The 21,825-nt window shown below is 42.8% G+C and overlaps 3 protein-coding genes across 3 annotated transcripts; all 3 read right to left on the bottom strand.

Annotated features, from left to right (window-relative positions):
- Positions 1 to 1,240: 1,240 nt before the first annotated feature.
- On the bottom strand, positions 1,241 to 4,569 carry LOC308379413 (tetraspanin-1-like; the record flags this gene model as incomplete). Its single annotated transcript, XM_080856538.1, has 7 exons — positions 1,241 to 1,294; positions 1,488 to 1,580; positions 1,704 to 1,829; positions 3,079 to 3,186; positions 3,326 to 3,400; positions 3,865 to 4,080; positions 4,513 to 4,569. 7 exons carry the CDS (start codon positions 4,567 to 4,569, stop codon positions 1,241 to 1,243), a joined length of 729 nt encoding a protein of 242 aa, XP_080712664.1.
- Positions 4,570 to 9,499: 4,930 nt separating this feature from the next.
- znf653 (zinc finger protein 653) lies at positions 9,500 to 15,083 on the bottom strand (the record flags this gene model as incomplete). The annotated part of the gene is made up of 10 exons (XM_080856022.1): positions 9,500 to 9,718; positions 10,016 to 10,115; positions 10,507 to 10,621; positions 11,054 to 11,165; positions 11,591 to 11,681; positions 12,335 to 12,518; positions 13,102 to 13,658; positions 14,011 to 14,304; positions 14,493 to 14,533; positions 14,782 to 15,083. 10 exons carry the CDS (start codon positions 15,081 to 15,083, stop codon positions 9,541 to 9,543), a joined length of 1,974 nt encoding a protein of 657 aa, XP_080712148.1. The 3' UTR covers positions 9,500 to 9,540.
- Positions 15,084 to 18,472: 3,389 nt separating this feature from the next.
- Positions 18,473 to 21,825, bottom strand: epor (erythropoietin receptor; the record flags this gene model as incomplete). Its single annotated transcript, XM_080856821.1, has 8 exons — positions 18,473 to 19,609; positions 19,711 to 19,798; positions 19,922 to 20,009; positions 20,301 to 20,454; positions 20,737 to 20,882; positions 21,010 to 21,179; positions 21,374 to 21,509; positions 21,726 to 21,825. The coding sequence occupies 8 exons, from the start codon at positions 21,823 to 21,825 to the stop codon at positions 18,836 to 18,838; spliced, it is 1,656 nt and encodes a 551-aa protein (XP_080712947.1). The 3' UTR covers positions 18,473 to 18,835.

Below are 21,825 nucleotides of genomic sequence, written 5' to 3'. Positions count from 1 at the left end.
CGAAGGAGGAAGAGGCCGAGGCCATGCCATGAGGCTGAGGTCAAGGTGGAAGTAGAGGACGAGGAAGACCTGAAGCAGGAGGAAAATGTGCTCAAAGAAGAAGAAGACCAAATGTATCAAATAAACTTGAAAGGAGGACAGGCCCATATTCACGCAAGAACAAGATAGAGAGATCATAAACATGCTTTTGGCAAATACGTAATGCTATCAGGCTCAGAGAAATTAAAGCGAACATTATCGGTGACCATGCCATTTTCAATACAGTAATGTCCATCAGGTCTCTCAGTCAACACTGGCGACACTGACAAATCCTAAAAAGACATCAGGGTAAAATGCAACTTTATTTGTACTGTATTTTCAATTTTTTTTCTGATCTTTTTTTTTACTTTAAATGGAATTGTAACCTGTACTGGAAACATCATTTCACCTTTGTCTGACATTTGCTGAGCTTACAGTGTTATGCACACTACTGAAGTGGCATGAAAACTGGGACATGTTTTGTTGTGATTCTCCATGTTGACATGTTGACTGATTTGGGTATATGGAGAGAATTACGTAAATAATATTTTGATCAGCATAGGTCTTGGGTAATGTTTTAACTGTATTGTGTACTTCACTTACACTACTCTAATCACTGAGAAGTAGTATTGCTAAAAGTGTTTTAGGTTTATAACAGAAGTGTGTAAGTGGTACAAACAGAATTCAGTATATGAAATGTGTTTGTTTCATATGGTAACAAAATATAGTTTTGTTAAATGAGTGTATAGATTTTACAAGAGTGTTTCATTTTGCAATGGATCTGAGGTGTTTTGCTCATTGGGTGTGTGGTTGTGCTTATTGTGTGAGGAGATTGAAAAACAAAACCAAGCAGTCAAAATTGTGTGTATCCGATCGTAAAAATCGGTAAGAAAAAAGGATTATATTCACCTTTCCTCAAAATTAAAACATAGTCTACATCCAAAGTCATCTAAGTACCCTACACTCCAAAATTTCAGTGAAATTATTTAAATTTTCCCATAACATTTGCAAAATAACTTATTTACACTACAAGAACACATGACATTTTTAGATGTATATTACGAAATATAAATCCCTGCCTCGTAAACCATTGGAAGTCCCAGCCATGGTCCTCTATGAAGACCAGTTTTTGAGTTCTTTGTTTTGGCTTGTCCGGTTTGTGCGAACTGCAAAATGTTGAGAATGCCTCCTCTTCAGTGAACTTCCTTGATCAATCCAAGTGTTATTTGGAGTCAATGTGGCAATACAAGGACATAGAGACAACCATTGCAGAGATCTGGCATGAAACAAGAGAAATCCTCTGGTTATGATGGATTCTTTACACCCAAACCACACAGATCAGAACATATCAGTGCACAGATAAACCCACAGTAACTTTGTCTAGATTGTACAGTTAATACATCATGTTCAAGATTTAGTGCATCAGTACTGTTAGGTTAGAATATATGTAGGTGAGACAGAAAGTGTACCTCTAAAACAGCGATCCCGAGAGCCACACCTATGATGACGACTGCATTTTCATCAATCAATGAAACCAGCTTGTCAAAGCAACCAGGAACTTTCTGTAAAGACATTTATGAATGAATGACACAAGTTACACAAATTAATGATGGCAATGTAGTGCGGCCAGGCTGAATGTCCTTAACCTCATGTGACCATAAAACCTTGTGCACAGTGTAAATTACCGTTGTCATTGCGCTCATTTCAGAACAGGGAGTTGAGATGCAGCACGGTGAAGGGTAGGTCCCATTGACTTTGTTAAATGGAGACTCTGTGAAGTCTGTATAGTTGTTGAATCCACAGCATTTCAGCTAATGGGCAGGAAATACAGTAAAGACAATTATTCATTATTATTACTGATAATGATTGCAAACTTTTCACAATTACACGATCTCAGATGCTTATGATCTGATCTCCCCCGGAAAGGCAGCATTTGCCTGCTAATAACAACTTTCTAGTAACCATATGAGAACAGATATGAATGTAACTTTTATCAAGTGGGTGGAGCTAGCCAACCAATCCTATTCTCACACAGGCTGCAGTAAGGACTAATTTTGAAGTCTTCATTATGAGAGTGATTATAAATTATATTAGAATTCGAAACAAAAAAAACTGTCAAAACTTTCCAAACCGATTCTCCCTTGCAAAACAATAATATGAAATGATTATCAGTGAGTTAACTAAAATTAAGGCTGTTGCCTGTTTTTTGGCAGTTGTTGAACCAGAATCTCCAAGCTATCTGGGGTGAAGAGCCATAATACTTCTGGGCCTCATTATATTGTTTATTTGTTGAACACAAAAGGTACATTTAGTTTGTATCATATGTCCCTTCCCCAATAGATAGATACAGTATATAGGACATGACTTACAGACTAGTTCTGATTGATGAGCAAGTGCTTTTCCCCAATTAAATCAACTGTGGCCACTCAGAGACTGGATTTTTCAGACCATACTTTAGATTCATGCCTGCTGGAATGTGGAAAGTATGTTGCTGTATATTATATTATATATATTACCAATAATACAAATTAAAAATTACCTGATTGAAACATCCAAACTTATTCACAACGATAATAATACCACATGGTAGACTTGAAGTAGTTTTGGCCGAAAACTAACATGCTAACTACCTAAAAGGCATGCAAAAACCTTGCATCCACCACCAACAGTCCAGTTGGCTCTAGCTGACAATATGCTCAATGGTGTCTTTTGGCGATATAGTTGGCAATTATGTGCTGTAAAAGCTTTTCTTACATTTTCAGTGTTCACTTCCAGCCCGGAACACACCACTACATAGTGCATATCATGAATAAAAACTCATGTGTTTATCTAACTTCCACATGAACATATACCATCTCAATTAGTTGCCTATGAAAACATTCCTCAAAAAGTGACAAATTATTACTCAGTGTTGCTATAAAGCCCTTGATTTTTACATCAGCGAAGCAGAAGAGGATTCCCATCAAATGTAATTTTAATGTCAGTGACATTAATTTCACAATTACAGAAGCCCCTGACTTTTTTCAGCTCTTAGCTTTTAAACTCTGAATTTAGACTTACTGTGTCCATGGTTGAGTTCCAAAGGCCTGTTACATCAGGATTTTCTCCGTAGTCTTTTTGAATGCCTGCCACGATGTCAACGCCCAGTTTCCTGATCAGGTCTTCGGCCTGAGAGGTACACAAGACACATTATACCGCTGTAATTATTCTCCTCTGTGGCACAGCTAATATTGTACCAGTGACAATGTGTGTGTGTGTGTGTGTGTGTGTGTGTGTGTGTGTGAATGTTGGTTTTGTGCTATCTTACTAAAGGTTTGAAGACCAAAATGACCACAGCTCCAGCCACCTCTGCTATGAAGACCAGCAACACTATAATAAAGAACTGTAGAAAGATACAAGGTGGTTAGAGGGGAAGCAAGAAAGGCTATCTGTTTTTTTTTTAAACTTAACTTGGCTGTATTTGCGTCACACCAGGAAGTTATCACATATTACAACACAAACAATCATTCAACACAACACCCCCTTCCTTGCATCTCCAGCACTCTAGATTTGTATCCTTAACAATTAATAGTAACAGTTAACATCACCTTCTGTGTGCCAGCAAATGTTATTTGGAGGACACAGTGAGACCTGCTTTATCTCTCAGAGTATATCACAGACATATACTCTCCCCTTGGTCATTTTTAGTTCTGTTTGGCTGATTTTTTTTAAAGGAAGTACCTTTCAATATTTTTCTCCGTTAAACCTCTCAACTCTGGAGCACAGATGGAGTACAGATAGCCTTTTGGAGAACAATATATCCCAACAGCTGCACCTGTCTTTACTTAATAAGATCCACAGGCTTACCATCAGTAGCATGCACTTGCTCTCCTTAACGGCTCCACAGCATCCCAGGAAGCCCAGGAGCAGTAGCACAGCACCCACAGCGATCAGGAGGTAGCCCACGTTTAAGACCTGTTCGAGCTGTTCCGGTGCACCAGGAATCTTTTCCAGCAAGGAAAGGACAGATCCGCTGTCCACCTTTACCCATATGCCCACCCCCAGGATCGCAGCTCCAGCCACCTGAAGTTTGAGGGGAGGGTTGCAAGAGAGGCATGGTGCAAGAAGACAAAGTGAGAACGGAGCATGACTCCAGTTGACTCCTGAAATGTCTACTAGGACTTTGTTATTTTGAAATGTTGGACTGTATTTAATATTCATTGACATGATTTTGTTGTGGGAAGGACAAAGGGAAGAAGTTAAATTAAATGGAACTTTCCATTCCATATCTTTACTTAGGGAGCGGGAAAGGACATGTCATACTCTTTGAGTCACCAAAGATTAACCTAGAACTAAGCAGGAAGTGGCCACAAGAAACCCCTTAGAAAGACATGGGTTTAATATTTGTAACCTCTGCTCTTATCTGTTGACACTCTGGCCCTCGAAACCCATTAAATAAAGAATGTGACAGGTGTCGCCTGAAAAAGAGAAGAGAGGAAGTGTTTGTGAACTTACAAAGATGATGCCATTAAAGGCAAACATCATGACTTTGAGAAATCCAAAGCAGCCCATTCTTGAGGTCACGGTTTAATCCTGGAACACGGAATACAAGGAAGAGGAATTTGTAAGTAGTTTCGTAAGTTGTACTCTAATCTTATCTCTACACACTTAGAAAATGAATAGATAAAAAAACATTAGAAAAAGCACATTTAAAACCAACAGTACATCTTTTGGTTATACATAACTCATAGTTGCTGTGGTGCACTTTTGCTATGTCACTCATTAACTTTGGGCAAGCTTGAGCAGTCATTCAAGTTTTTTTCATTTATTTAATTAAATTTGAAGATGAAGATATGGCAGAAAATGAGTGGGAGAGAGAGATAGGGTGTGGGCTTGAGGAAATGACCTCTGGCCAGAATTGACCTCTGGGTCCTTGTGGGCACTAGACCTGTGTAAGGTATAGGGTGGCGACACCATCGTTCAGGTTAAACGCAGGGCCATTTCCTTCTATCCGCGTCCATATTAACAGTGATGTGTCTAAGGTTGGGCATAGGGACTCGGTGTCTATATGACTTTTGAAGGCCCTCAGTTCAAACCATGGTGATATGAGGCCTGTAGACACCCGAGACACAGAGACTGCCATCCTTCCAGAGAAACAAAAGCCTGATTCATCATCTATTGAAGATGCAGCTTGGTGTACCACCTGATTCAATTTATTTACATTTTCTCTCTATTTATCTCTCAACCACGCACGCACGCACGCACGCACGCACGCACACACACAACAAACACTCATTCAAGAACAGGATCCTACTGGTTCAGGTTTAGAAAACATACAGCACACGGAAGTATACCCGTCCTTTTCCTGTTTTCTCAACTGTCCTCATTCAACTTGACCTGTCTGGTGAGGCACACATTTACAGATACTTTGTACAATCCCTACTAAGTTATCTGTGCTACTCTCTCCCCTGCCACCCAAAAAAAGTGAACATTTGTGTGGAAATGGGACTGTCTAAGGAACTATAAAGAATTCACAGCTCTGGAATATTTATCAGCTATCTATGTAAGTCGTACCATTTCCATTCACCAAGTAAACTCAAATAGATGTTATTAATGACTGATACTCCGCTGTTGTCATGGTGCTTATCTTACTTGCTTCGTTTGGATGTCAGACTCATTTGTTCCAGTTAGGTGAATTTGGTTCCCTGAAGTTTCATCTCAGCCTCATTTTAGTCTGAGTGTACTCTGGACCCTGAGAGACTTTTCAGACTGATGAAGTCACCACATTATACAGAAGCTAGTTAGCTGAGGGGCTCCTTAGGGAACAAATAATTAACTACTTCCACTCTTTAAAAATGTGGAGAAGACAACAAGATGCAAAAAGAAACATATTACAATTTGAATTTAACAACCAGCTCCAATACGTCCAAAACAAAACCACATAACAACAAAAGGTACATCACATTTGGTGTTCCCTGTAAAAGAGGTAGAGATAAGAGTGGTGGTCAAAAGACCAGGACAATATTTAGCTAGCAACTCATTCATCACATGACAGAACCAAACATTACTGGAACATTGCTAGCAGTGCACTCCTTCACTCCACCCACATCACACACTTGAGCAATTCTTAAGTTCCACCCAACTCATAAGGAAGATGTATGTTAATCAGCTTTGAGACCAAGAGACTGTGACGTATTTCCAAGATTTCCCATTAACACTGTGGCGGTAACATTAAGAATTGACAAACTAAAAGAGAATTTACTAGCAGTCAACAGACGATACAATGGCCTCAGTATACCTCTATTTGAATAGCAAATCAACAAGATACCTGCAGCCAAATCAGGCAAACAAGGACAATGTAGCTAGAGCCCCTTCTGACCAGTTCCTGGATGAATGAAGTAAAAAGTTCCCCCGTACTCATACCCCACATACCAGATAAAAGAGGGCTTTGTTTGTCATACATGCCCCAAGACTGATATAATGGACTCTGTGTCCTTCTCTGACAGGCACTGTATGTCTGTGGGGGGGGGGCCTAGAGGACACACACCTGGTGACAGGTACTTCCTGGAGAAACGGTGATAACTACGGTATGCATAATGGGCCCCAGGAGGAGTAAGGATACAAAGATGAGGAAAAACATCAATACATAAACTTCCACCAAAACTTTTTCTCTTCTGTATTTACTGTTCACTTGTAAATGGTTTTCCAGATTATGATTCATATTTATACTGAAAATTCTCTCTTTGATGTAGTCTCTTGATACATGGACATCGTTCTGGCACACCACACATTAGGTGAAAGTTTCACGCCTTTGTCTTGGTGGAATTAAAATGACAGATGGTAATCCGTATCACACTGACTGAAACAATGACACAAAACACCTACCTGCCCTCAAAAACTAATCAAAATATAAATAATGTCTTGTAATACGTCTGAAGGAAAAAGTATATTATACCATGTTATGAATTGTGTCTATTCATCACTAGGTTTGTGTCTTGTAAGTCTAAAGAGAGCAGGTCTTACCTTCACTGAGAAATCTTGATTAGAATATGGTGTGATGTTAACGTGGTATCTGTGGGTTTCCTTGTCAATGCTCTGTGTGCTTTGAATGCTGCTTTTATTCAACTGCTCACTCACAGGCTCTGTCCCTCCCTCTCTCCCTGTGGAGCAGGGGCTTGGTTATCAACAGAAGGAAGGGAGGGAGCTTGGGTGTTTGCAGGTGGGAGTTATTGCAGGGATGTCTGCCCTCCCACTGGAACCGGCCTCTTTCTGGCGAAGAGAAGACAGGGGGAGGGCTGCACCTGTAACCAAGGCAATATTAAAGTCACACACACAAATCCTCTCAGCATGTTAGTAAAATATCTTTTGGTCTATTCGTTTCCACAACATAATTTACATAGAGACCTATGGTTTCTGTATTTTACCTGCCTGTTGTCCAACAACGAAACAAAAGCATTCAGCACTATTCAATGACCAATGCTTTACCAATGACTAGGCCAGCCTTTGCCCAACACATGCAGAGGCTCTCTGTGTTCAGGATACGGCACAGTAGACCTAAGGCTCATGCATCTTCCACGGACATGAAAGGCCTGAGTGAGCAAGAACAAATACAGGCAAACACAGATGAAAAAAAACACTGGGTCTGCATTGTTGTAGATCTGTAAACACGCCACAATAACCTTAATTAGGCATCCAAACAATGGCTCTGACGAAGACATAAGCGGAAACTGGCATTTGAACCTTTGATAACAGACTACATTTACAAAGGAATTTAGAGTAGGGAGGTTGTGTATTGTAAGTGCGCTGTGTAGAATTGCCAGTTATGTTCTTGCTCAAACTGTTCACATGCATAAAAAAAACAGAAAGTGTGAAAGTGTGATTGTGAAATGTGCTTTTTCACTGTAAACTAGAAGTCACGTCACATCGTCCACGAAAGTGGCAGATTACACTAGATTTAAAACTATCAATATTTAAAATCAAGATGAAAGTTACTGGTCTGCTGAACATGGAACAGGCATTCTTACCACTACACTAAAAATTCTCCAGTTATACAACCTAACCTATTTGTGTTTCCCCCACGTTCTCATTTTGAGATCGCTGAGTATGGTGGGTTTGGCAGCTCAGCACACAGTGGTACATGATTCAGTTAATTTCTTTTTCATGTACACGCTCGACTGACAACAGAAATGATCAAGGAGCTTTACAGAGCCATAAGATGGCATTATGGCCCCATATGGACAGGCTGTTCTGTTTCACAATACTTGTAAAAAAACATTACAACTGTTGACACAAGAACTCCAAGAACTAAGCTGACGCAAGAACTATAGTAAGCAATAATGGATGGTGATGTTCATTTTCCTGAAGTACCTATGCACCCCACCTTGACCCTCAAGAAAAAGCTTGTGCAACTTTCCATTCAGTGTCTTATTATTTATTTATCCAAAACAATTCTCTTTGAGGGTACCTGTACATTCTCTATTCACATTATATTCACATATCTTACATATTTTTCATTGCTATGATACAAGCAGAGAACAAAAGAAAAACTATAAATTATGTCGTTTGTTCATTTCATAAACAAGGTGAAACGGCTATTGCAAGCCCCACTCTAGACCACTGTAGACACTAGAGAATGAATGAATGGATGGGTGGAAAGGCAGTCACAGACACCAGCATACAAACCAAGACATGTTTGGTTTACATTTCCTGTGAGTAAAGGCAGCTCACACAGCTTCTAGAGGTTTCAGAATGGGAAGGTTTAGATGGAGATGTCCATGTATTCATTTTTAGTTTTTGTGTTACAACACTACAAGTTTCTGACTTTGAACTGCATCTCTTCAAAAGCAAGGTTAAGGTTAAGTGGGCCATTCGAAGATGTGTGCTATACTAGAAGAACTGCAGTTGCACAAGAGCCCTATTATCCATTAGTGTCTGCCACAACATTTCTGGTATCGTGACATCCCTACTAATAAAAGGGAGTTAAGTATGGATTTTGAAATGACTGAAGATGTCATAGATTATATTTGTAAAATGTCCCATCAGGATGTTGTGTTGAAAATCATCATATTAACTCAGGTGTAACGGTCACAGTGGTCTCATGTTCCTTTTATGTGGATGTTGTCGAACAGGAAGTGCAAGTGTTCTCTCTCTGCTGAGGGAAGCCCTCTGGATTAGGCCACGTGCCCCAGATGCACAGCCTAGGAAAACCACAGACCTGAGCCCTGCTTTAGCCAGTTGAGGCCATGTCCAGCCCAGTCTACGGAACCACCATCAGAGGTAGGGGACCACACAGGATGTTCTCAATCAGGATGCCTGTGGGCACCGAGACTGGGAACTCTCTGGAAGGTTTATATTGTCCCTTCACACGTTCCATTCCCCTGGTTCATCTCAGTCACCTCTTCATTTCCATATTGCACTTTGGACCCTGCCTGACCGGTTCTTCCCCTAATTTTTTCTTTCCTTCTTCCCTTCTATCATTCTTTCCATCCACCTTTTTGCTAGTCCTTGCGGGCATCTGTAATGCCCCTTTAGTGTTTATTTTTCTCAGACGGCCTGTTTCTCCGGGTGGCTCTTGAGCTTGTGGAACTTGACGCTGTCCAGCTTCTCGAAGCGTTTGCCGCAGTGCTCACACGTGAAGTTGTAGTGGGCCTCCGGGGTGTGCTTCTTCATGTGCCAGTTGAGGGAAGCACGCTGCCGACACTGGTACCCACAGATCTCACACCTACGGACAAAGGAGGGGGCCAGGGTAAAATGACAGAGACAGGGAGGGAGAGATAAGGGGGAGTAAGAGAGGGGGAAAGAGTGAGGTAAGAGAGAGGAGGAAAAAAGACAAAGACATCGCCTGAGAAACAAGTAAGAAGCCAATGACATGTTTGGTTCACGGTGGTTAGAGTGGCATTAGTGTATGACAGATCATCACTTTTTGTCTTAAAGACAAACATCAGCATATATCGTGTGTGTGTGTGTGTGTGTGTGTGTGTGTGTGGGGTGTATACACAGATTGGAAGACTAGACTCACTGAAGAGGGGTCTCTCCTGTGTGTGTGCGTCGATGCACCTCCAGGTGGTTCTTCCTCTTAAAAGACTTCCCACACGTCTCACAGATGAAGTCTCGAACACCTGAAGGAGGCGAGGTAGCACACACAATCCAAATGAGGTGAAGTGGGAGTGGGGCTCGCAAGGGTTTTAAAGGCTCCTGATTAAGAAGCATACCAGTGCTGTGTTCATGTAAATAAGAATGTAATGCAGAGGTCCATAGAAATAATGTGTGTTCACCATCAATTAAAATACTGTATGTTCACTCTACCGCTGTTGTTTTTTTGTAAAATGGTATTACAAAAAAAAAGTAAACTGTTGAACAGTGGTATCTGAAATAAACTTTTTTTTTTAAAGCAAGCAACTGGAAAACAAACTAGCAGAATAGTGGTACCATCATAACAGTGATGGCTGGCTTTGTTCAATAAATGAATGTGACATCTGACTGGGTATGAATGTGCACATGTGTTTGTACCTGAGTGGATGATCATGTGGCGATGCAGGTGATTGGAGAGATAGAACTTCTTTCCACAGCCTGGGTGGGGGCACACCTTCGTCCGTCCTTTCCTGTGGACCAGGTTTACGTGGTTCTACCAGATCATAGCCAAGCAGAATTTTGAAGACTTTATGAACTGCATTTACCATTTTTGCAAACTGAGTACACACACAATGATTTATCAAGGGGCTTTCTAAAAGTGAGAAAACATTGGCTATGCTGTCTTACAAAGGCCACTTACATTCAACAGAATTCAAGTGCAAGTGAAGATCTGTATTGTGTGGGAATTGTGCACCCTAAAACCGTTTGCCTGCCTTAGGGACATCTCTATGTGTAGTGTTTGTCCATAGAGCCATAGAGCACCTCACCAATGCTATGAGCCAGCCAGTGCAACTATCAGTGTCATTCAACTTTCCCACTCGTTTAAGTGTTACGCAAACAAAACAATTTCCTTTACGTATGGGCATAGATTACACACCTTTAGCAAACACACCCACATACTGTACGCTTTAAGCGCGTAGCTCACCTGAAAGCTACTGATGGCCACATACACCTGACTGCAGCCCTCATAAGGACAGTGGAACATCTTCAGCATCCCGTCCGCCTCTATGACCGGACCTCGCCGCCTCCTCTTTGACCTGCCACAGTCACAACAGGAAGGTAAAGAGCTCAGTCCTAACATGACGTTCTTTTTGCCTAAGTGCAGTCGTAATGGTAGTGAATTATAGTTCTAGTTGTAATAACTTAGAAATAGACCCCCCTTACACTAGACACTCGTGTGACAACGCCTCTGAGCCAATCTCCACTAATAAACCCTCTCCTCAACCTCTCTATTGATAAAACCCCTCTTCATCCTCTGCATTGATAAACCCCCTCTTCATCCTCTGCATTGATAAACCCCCTCTTCATCCTCTACATTGATAAACCCCCTCTTCATCCTCTACATTGATAAACCCCCTCTTCATCCTCTGCATTGATAAACCCCCTCTTCATCCTCTGCATTGATAAACCCTCTCCTCATCCTCTTCATTTACTTCGCTCCTGGACAGCCACCTCCTCCTACCTCGTCAGGCCACGTTGCAGCTCCTTGGTGCTGGGACTCCTGAGGCTGTGCACCTCCTCGCTGGGCTGGAGCAGCTGTTTCTCTGCCAGAGCTGCGGGGAGAACAGAGTTATCCACTTACACTAAAAACCTTAGGCGGTGTTCACACTAGACTTCTTTTTTAGAAAAAAAGCGCTCCCTTAAGCGCCTTTTGAGCTCTTCAGAATTCATGGATATCATGTGACGTCACTGTCTTTTAAGCACCGCCATAATTGTGTGCGACACAGACACATTACGGTCACAACTCACAGAAAGTTCAAAAATTAAGTGAAGTGTAATTTTTGTGTATCTATTAACACAGTCCATTCCAAAGAACATTACAGTTTTGTACCTTAAAATGCATGTGCCTTAAAACAATACTATTGAAATCTATGCAAATTTAAAAAAGCATTTATCTATGGGATATGATGACAATTTGGTGAAATAGCAAAAACAACAAATATTTTCTTATTGTCTGACAAATATTTCTATAGTAATCAAAATGAGCAGACTTCAAACTGAACACTGACAAAATTACTTTCAATCATTTAACTGTAAATTTCTGAATATACAATTATTTAAAAATATGTTTTGTGGCCTTAGCAGCTTAGCTGTAGGTTAAAGCACACACACAGATGGTTTAACACTGGTTAAACACACAATTTATAGTGCAACTTTTTAATCATGGAAGCAATACAAAGAAAGTCTAAAATGCCAGTGTCCTGACCTGCGACAGCATCAGTCGAGTCGGTAATGGACCCTCTAAGGCCAGCTTCCGCCTGACACATCTGGTTGTAGGCCATGCCCTCTATGACAGTGCATGTGACCTCTTCGCCATCACTGGAGCCCATGTTGAGCTGGATGCCCTCTGATGCCAGCGCTTCATAACTGGGGCCAGTGATGATAATGAGCTGAAGGCAAGAAGAGAAAGAGAGGCGGGTGCACCATCATTACCACCGGGATCATGAAGCGGCTAATGCATGACACACATGGATGCTCTGAATAGTCTGGGTGCCCTTCATTAAAATCTACCTCACTTGACAACAGCAGCCATCATGTGATCTTGCCTTCATTTATTCCCATTTGTATTATTTAGCAAACGTGTCAGGCATAAGTGATTAGCTAACAACTGCCCTATACCGTATTGAAACTGATCTCATACCTCGTGCAAATTGGCTGTACCAGACAGCTAAACTGTCAGTTTCATGAGGTAAATGACCTCTTCGGGGGACTTCGGGGAGGTTAACAAAATAAAAATGTCAGGACAGCTGCAGTAAATGTATGACAAGTTCCTAATTTGTTTTCCCTTTTAAATATTTCTGTCTGGCTATAGTGGTATGGTCTGTGGTTGATGGCAATCGTAGTTGAGTAGGAACTGCTCGAAGTTTTCCACTGTTTCTCGCTGTTTCGCTGTTCCTTTTGCCCGCCAGCCAACAATTGTAGTGACATCACTGAAAACTATCAATTAGGACTCCATGCTTACTCAAGACCTACCTGTGATGCTTCCAGAGTGCCCCTCTGCTCAGGTAGCTCACAGCTGCTAACGACAGTCTGCAGTGTCTGCGGCTCAAACAGCTCCCCCGCCTGGCCCTGCAGAGGAATGGCGCCTGCAGGGTTCGCCTGCAACAGGTTGTCCCCAGCATCGCAAGACCCGTCTCCACCTTGGACTGTCTGCCTGTCCATCAGGGCTTGTGCCACGACAACACACTCATACCCCGAGGGTACCGCGTCTGCCCCTAAGCCTTCTGAAACCATGCCCAGCTGCCCCACACCGTCTTCCGTCAGGTTCTGCTCTCGTCCCACGTCCACACAAGAGGCCTTGTGTTTGGGCTTGTCTAGGCCCTGGGCCGCTTGGCCCTGCATCACCACCTCCATCTCCCAGACCGGCTGGCTTTCTGCTGTGTGCTCCGTCCCTGATGTGCAATGGTGTGCGTCGCTGGAGGCCGCTGGGAGTTGGCTGGTGAGGGCGGTGATCTGGTCATCGTGACTCACAGTGACATGAGAAGCCTGGGAGACATCAGTACTGGTCACACTGGAGTCACTCAGCTCTTCTGTGAAACAAAAGGAAGGGGGAGGGTGGCACAGGTAGAGTACTCACTGAATATTCAACTTAAACATGACATTAAAATTGTACCAAACATGCCCAGATAATATTTGACTACTGCCAAGTATTGGAGGAAGGCGAGTAAAATCACCAAAGAGTTCATTATTAAGGAAAATCTGTCCAAAGACCCTTTAACCATCCCTAGATATCAGGTGCAGAGATACCAAGGTCCCCCGCGCCCCCACCAAGGCCCCATTTATTATTGGCCCTCATATCTGCCACTCCATGTGAACACATAATGACATCATTGTCCATTTACCAGTACTCTGAGGCAGGAGGCTTTATGTATTTGTATGTACCTTTGCGTGTTTTCCGTCTTGCACGAGTGCTGGCCCCCGAAATAATCTCTACCCTGTGCTCCCTCTCGATCTCTTCCTCTGCCTCCTCCTCTGCCTCAGACTCGCTGCCACCCTCAGCTGGCCAGGAGAGCTGCTGCACAAACGAGTGTGCTGCATCACACTGCCAGAGCACGGAGGTGGACAGGCCAAGGGCTGGCTCAAGAGCTTTGAGCTGGGGCTCATGAGGACAGCTCTGTGAATGCTCCTGGTACCAGCTGACTAACGTCTGCAAGCTGGTAACCGGCATTTTCTTGCCTAAAAGAGAAGGTGTTTTTAATGTAGATTCCAGCACTAAACTGAAAAGATGCTATGAGATGTCTGGCACCATCACATAAACCACTGAACACAACCCAATAACAGTGACGGTAAAACCGATATTTCAATCGGGTAAAACACTGAACGTGCATGTGCAACTTCATGTGACCACAGATTCCACCACTCACCCTTTCTCTGATTGCCACACAGTTCTGGGATTGTCTTCTTCCTGTTAACAGCAACAGTGTAAATTACTACAGTTTTCAACAAGAATGTTTTGTGGAGATGACATCATTTAAATATACAAATGTCATCCCCTTAAACCAAGCAATGTTGGCCAATGTGGAAAAAGTGCAATGTACAAGTTTTGAGATTGACACTGTTGTACGTTAGACCTGGCGCTGCCAACAGATAATCTGCAGCAGGACGAAGGAAGAGCAAAAGGACGTTTAAGCCTGAGTTGCACCGTTTACGTACCCGCCATATCGCTGCTGATACTGCTCCCCATAGGCAGAATTCAACATAATTAAATACTCTGCTAGTCCAGCATCGCTCAAGCTAGTTTGCCGGCGCAGCTCACTCCAAACCTTGTGTGACTCTCCAAGGTAAACTCGCCGCACGTCGTACTTCTTTCTCGACTCCAGTCGCCTTTGCGCTCGGTCGGAGTCAGTAAGTCTGGGCCGACCTCTACAACGCCGTAGAATTGCCTTCATCTGGCCCCCAGTTTCTTTCGTGTCCAAGGTGGCCTCTCCAGCATACCCAGTCGCCATCTTGGCCATCAGCTGTCTGGTGTTGTGGTGGTTTACGAATAATTTTAACGGAAGTTGACAGTACACTTCCACAGGAAATAGCTTGGATTGTTGTTGTTTGGATAGCGACCATAGACGGAGTTGTAGCTCTATTCGCATTTTAGTGCAACTGCTCTGCGCATCATGAGCGCTCAGGCATTGTTTTCTTTACTCGGGGTGTATATTATTTCGCTATTACTCTCCATATTTTATTTAACAGTTCTGCATAGTAAAATGTAAGAGTAATAATGCCCGTTTTGCAGTTACAGAGGTGTCTTATTCTGATTGCTCTGGTCAGAATAATACATTTCGACTGCACAAATATTTCCATCGAGGACCCAGAGAAAGGAGCGTATTCCTTCCTTGTGGGTTGCTTTTAACAGACAGCTATATTGACCAATCAGATATCTAAATACGCCCGTAGGGCGTGTTGAGACACTACGCGGGAAACCAAAACGTATTCGGAAAGTTGCTGGACTGCTGTCATTTTGTGGAAATGTAAGACTATATATATACGTCTGCACTGCTATGGCAAGCTTCGTGAGAGTGTCTCTTAACAATTGTTACCGTAATAGCCGTTATGGCTGGCATTTTTGAGGCAGTATTTAGACGGCACGGTCGCCCAACTTCAGCCTCATCAGAAACGAGCGTGTTGAGTCACAGCGCTACAGAGTGTGACGGTAGTCCAGTGGTTGTCATTGGAGAGCGAGGCGTCTGCAGCGCCTTGTTATTCCTGACAGCAGTCACAGCTGCTTCAGAACTTGGCCATAAAGTTATCTTTTACACTCATACTGTTATTCAGAAGTTCCCGGTGCCTGTCCAGGATTCTATGACTAGCTTGAAACCTGACAGTTTAAAGGTAATAAACTGATCCTATTTCTAACTTACGAAAAATGTTAGACCTAATGCCTGCATATAACGAGGTCTCTCAAATAAATATAATTAATTATATGCTATTCTTGGTGAACATTTATAGTAGCCTTAAGTTCCCACCTTACAAATATCTTGAAAATTATTGAAATACTCAACAGTGATGGAGCATAGTCTGTATGAGTATTAGGTATTTATAGTCAAGGTTATTTTTGCCTTGGTGTTGTGGTTTGAGGATAAGGGAATCGACTTATCTTTGTGTGCACAGCTAGATAGAGTGTGTAAACATGTTTCTTAAAGTAGAATACAGTCAGTGAAAGATGTTTATCCAGTCTAATCTGAACATGACACAAGCTTCCAAAGATGGGCCCGGGGCCAAGCTCTTTAGAAATATCAAGAAGAGACGATGACCCTCTTTTTAAACCCAGACCTAACAGCCTAATGTGCCTTTTCTGTGTCACCTGTGCACTTTTTTGTTAAATAGGTTGAGGTGTGTCAATATCATTGTTAAGAAGTTGATAGAGTGTTCATGTAAGACCCTATAACATTCTTTTTCCCTAATGCTTGAAACAGAAAATCAGGTTTGTGTATCCGAGATCTTTAGAGGAGCTGCTGCTGGACGTGGCCTCCCTACATGAGCTGGGCTCAAGTGCAGCTGCTGCCCCGTCTCTGGTGCTGGTGGACGGGCTGGACAGCTACCTGCATGGGATGGGCGTAGGAAAAGCAGGCGCTGGGGGGCCCCAGAGGGAGGAGATGAGTGCCGCAGCACACCTCGCAGCTCTGCTAATCGACACATCCTCCTTCCTTACACGCATCTCTGAGAAAACAGGGGACAGTGGTCCTGCAGTCCCATGCCGCGTCATCGTCTCCTACCACTCTGACTGGGAAGCCGTGACCACTGAGCCTATATTGTCTGTGCTAGACCGTTACTTCCCGACACGCTGCACCTTGGTGCAGGAATTGCGCTCCATGGCTGCTAGGGATGAGTCACAGCATGAGTGGCAGGTGTATCTCTCTGGGGCAGGAGTGAGTGGCGGGGCTGCCAATGGACAGCAGTGGCATTTAGGTATTCGTGCCAATGGTGCTATGGAGTTTTCTCACACCAGCAAATCAAAAGAGCCTGGAGACTCGGATCAACAAAGGGAGGGGGTTGAGAATCTGTTGCAATCTGCATAGTCTCTCATGCCAGGTCTAAAGCTGTTTCCCCATCTCCTCCACTTGAATGGAAGACTGTGAAGAGGTGGTGAAAATATCTTAAGTTAGTGGGAAAACTGTCAAGCAATGCCCGAGTTCTGAATTCAGTTTAATATGTCAGGGGAAAGTTTATTTACTGTCAAAAGCAATCCTATTGTTTGTTGTTACGCAAAGAATAGAAGGCACAGTTTATTAGGATAAAGTTTATGTATTGTAAATAAAAAAGGGCTCAGTGTGTTTACATCTGACAGTTTTTGTATAGAATTACACGTTATTTACACAAATCTCATATTCTGCAAAGCAGTTTAAAAAACAAATAAAAATCACAGTGTTTAATGTTATGTTAGAAAAGTATTTTTTTTACAGAAAGTACAATATATCCACATGCTAAAATTGCAGAAAAAGAAAAACAACACAAATGACATTAAAAAGACTAATAAGAGAGTTCAACATTCTGTTGAACATAGTCCTGCTTTGGTTTTACTTGCATATAATGCCACTAGATAAGAGATAGAGGCGGCTTAAATCAAGCCAATTTTATGTAAAGGTTTCTGTCGCATCCATGAAATCAACAGATTCATATTTACATGTTATAAACAACAGCCACAAGGGTAATGTTCTTCATAAATTCACAAGCTACTTTGAAGACTTGTTGTCTTTTGAGAAAGGACATCTGCATGGAGGTCTTCCCATGTAAAATGTATTGATATATGATAACATGACAGAGTAAAAATGTCAGACAAGAATCAAAAAACTTTTTTTAACTCCAAGTGTGCAATATAAACCTTGAATCCTGGAGAAACTTGTGAGTTATATTAGCTATAGGAGAATGCCTCAAAATGTTTGTGATTGTCTCCAAGATCAAGACGTCATTGATGCCTTTGAAAACAACATTACAAATAGCTATTATGTTTCATTGTTATGAATTGTTTTGAAACTATTGTCTGAGTGCTTTTTGCATGATGGGATTATAATTACAATCACTCTGCTGCCAAGCAAAAAAGTATTGTGTGAGATGCTGAAAAGCAGGAATCTGCACTGTCTTCTCATTCCAAGTATATTAACAGTTTGTACAAAAACCCATGACTGGCTCAGGCCTCAGAAATGGGAAGGGACCCCAGTAACTATAGAGTGAATCCACTCAACCTTTCTGCAAGCTGGAGATAAGCCTCAGAGAAAAGCCTGATATCACCTCTTTCCTTTTGTTTCACTTCTACAGTAATGGACATTTGTCTAATTGTGTTAGAACACTGACAATACTGCAAACGTATGTTTGCATCAAAAGTAAATGCAGTAATCTAAAAATTTGAAAATAAAATAACCTTGTTTATATTTTTATACCTAAAACAACATTTAAAGTAAGTTATAAAAGACCTTGACGTATATTGACATTGACATAGCGTTAAAGAATAATGACTAATTTCATGATCACAGTAATAACTGCATGTGTACAGCCCTCACACTATGCAAGGCAAAACTGATTCACTTGTTGATTCCTTTGCCTTCTAATCTATTCTCAAAGCCGTCCTCTGATGTGTGTGTCTGTGTGTCAGCTTGAGTATCATAACTACTAGAAGCTGCAGGTTGTTAGCTTATGGTTGGTGCACATCAACAGAAATATGCCCATGATGTCCTCCTCTTTCAGTGAAAATCCACTCCTCTTCCCCTTTCCAGAAAGCTTATGCTTGGTGTCCAAGAGGTCTGCAGTCAGAATCTTTGGGCTGCCGTGTGAGCGACCAGTGTTTGTGTTTGTGGATGAGGGGCAGCTCGTTGGTGTAGATCACCCTGGGCTTGTGTCTCCGCTCCGTGTCAGCAAGCTGGCTAGAGCTCATGGGGCTGTAGTCCATGGAAACTCCCGAGTCCGCCACGGCCATGTAGGTGTAATTGGGTCCATTCGGTGGCCAGGTCTGGTTGGGGTACTCGAAGCTGGACTGTGAAGACAGCCGGCCGGAGCTCTGCTGAAGGGAACCCAGGTCGGAGTGAGATGTTGACGACCTGGTTCCTGCCCCCGCAAACAGAGTCTGTAGAGGCAGGGACTCCTCCAGGATGTCTTCCATCTCATCCCCTTCCCTTTCCCGGGCCCTCTCTTCATCCTTGGGCTTCTGTGAGCTGTGGTTGAGGGAGACATAGGCATCATGGGACTCCAGCAGAGATGACTGGGAGAGGGGAGGTGGATGGAGAGGCAGGTTCCGAAGATGCTCCAGCATCCAAGCCTCGTGCTGTAGCTCCGACCACCTTTGTGCAGAGACTCTGTTTAACACCTGGTCTCCCTCGTCCAGCTGCCTGGCTCCATCAGCCTCCTCGGCCTGGGGGTCCCTGTGGGGTGAGGTGAGACCGGGCAGGGCGGCTCCGATGTTGATCTCTGAGAGCACCTCCAGCGGAGCCACCGGCTCATCGGTGTAGTAGTGGGCTGGGATCCACCTCATGCCGCCAGTGTTGTGGTTCATCCATTCCTATACAAAGACATGAGTCACTGTACAGCTCATTCACCCTCTAAGAATTTTGAAATTGTATCACTGCTGCACACTGGAACTTGATAAGAGTCCTACAATACCTTGAAATCCCCTTTGTGAACAGTGAAGAGATCAGGGAATTTGCTTTCAGGGCTGGGGATGACAGGCCACAGTTTCTTCAGAAGGAAGCTAAGGACAGGAGTACACAAAGGCATCCAATGAAAACCATGACATATGCTGGCCGAACATTACATTTGTTAATATTTAACGCTTAATCTAAATTCAGTATTTAAGTAATACAATTTGACTGACCTGCGGTGGGTCAGGAGGATGGTCAAAGAGAGCAGAAGGAGGATAAGGGAGATTATGATGCTCATTGATACTATGAGGGGGTCCGTCTCTGTCAGAGAAAGAGAATAGTTTGACTACATGGTGAAGTTAAACATATTCATGGCCCAAGAACAATAAAGAGGTGATTGATGGTTGCTAGGAGTTCAACTTCAAATCTTGTGATGCTGGCATAAGATGAGAGTGAATATGTGACATGATATTCATGTGTCAATAAGGATATGATAGCGATCACCTGCTTTCACATGCATCTCTTAACAACTAATCTCCTGATGTAAGTGTAACTACTGCTCTTTTTCAGAAAACTGCCCGGACTTAACAAAGAAAATCAAGTAACACTCACCATTAGGCATGATCACAGTTACTGGATCTGTCCAGGCACTCCACCAGCCTTTGAAGCCGGAGCTCTGAGGCCTGACACGGGCCTTCACCGAGTAGTTGATGCCTGCCTGCAGGCCCTGCAGGAGCAGGTCTGTTTTGATGCGCACCTGCTCCCGCTGTGAAAAGGAAGCAGAGATCGTGAGGGTGCCTTTCTGTGACAGGTGCTGCTATCTGTAGACAGCATAGGTCTTGATAAGGAAGCAACACTGGCTTCATGCTGCCTGCATAACTTGGCAAGTATTTGGTCATTGGTAATCTCCACAAAACATGATAAAATTATCGACCACCCAAAGACAATTTTATAAAACATTTCTACAACAAACTCTTAATGTCTACGACCCTATTGCTGTTTTTTTTTTCTCCAAAAGACTATTGATCCTTGAAACTGAGGGACTTACTTTTCCCATCTGGCTTCCTGTAACAGCATAGCTAATCTCGTACAGCAGGCCATCATCAATGAAGTCTGGTGGCAACCAGGTCACCTTCAGCTGGCCCTGCTTTGCCGTCCTTCTCAGCGTCAGGTTGCAAGGAGGATCTAGCAGGACTGAGCCACACAGAAGGAATATTAAGTCTAGTCACAACGATCCAGTCACTAAGTGACTAGCTTCAACAACACGGGCATTAAGTATTTGTTCCAAAGCCTTAGATGATTCTACACCCTGGTTACTTACACATCTGGTCGGTGAAGAGAGAAGAACGCTCGTAGATCAGCTGTTCACCACGAAACACCTCGATGTCCAGAGGGGCATACCATATGACTTGAGAATTCTCACAGGAATACATTTTTTTCCCGTCACCAATGGAGAGGACTTTAACAGGACAGACCGTGGTGTTGCGGCCTCTGTGGGAGACATGAGTGCCATATTCAAAATGCAGGTTGCTGGCAAAATGCCATATCAGCACCAAATTTGCTTTTGCCAGTTTCTCTCATAAGATGTCAAGACATTTTCCCTCCTCGTTTCTCTGTTAGTCGAAGAAAGTTGTAGCCAAGCTTGAATACAGGACATTAAAATAGGCTGTTGTAATGTTACTCACGGGTATGTGAATCTGAAGGTATACTGATCTGTGGTCCCATTGTCCTCACCCTTCTCTTCCCAAAAGCAAAAGATTTCAACAGTCCCTTTTAGGAAACATTTAGGATTCTCTTCCTCAGACCGAAGCAACATCTTCACTGTGAAAAGGCGGATCATGACAGATTAACCCATAAATAAACAACTTAAGTTTCATTAAAGCAGCATCTGTGTATTTTGTAATGAAGGCCTACAACTAAATATAAATAGGCTCACAGTGTGGGACGCTAAAAAGTAATAACATTGCTTATACGTTAATGAGACACAGTAGGAACTGCTTTTGAAAGGCAATGCCACTAGTGAAAACGTAAGCCTACCTTTTGTTTCAAGTTCCCTGGAGCCCTCCACAAATGAGTCTTTGGAGATGCAGAGGAAACTACAGAAAGCCAACACTTTTGCTAAACTGACATATGTCAT

This window comes from Sprattus sprattus (genome assembly GCF_963457725.1).
Source record: "Sprattus sprattus genome assembly, chromosome: 18".
Taxonomy (NCBI): domain Eukaryota; kingdom Metazoa; phylum Chordata; class Actinopteri; order Clupeiformes; family Clupeidae; genus Sprattus; species Sprattus sprattus.
The sequence above is the reverse complement of the archived record's forward strand: the minus strand, read 5'-3'. Positions and strand labels throughout refer to the sequence as shown.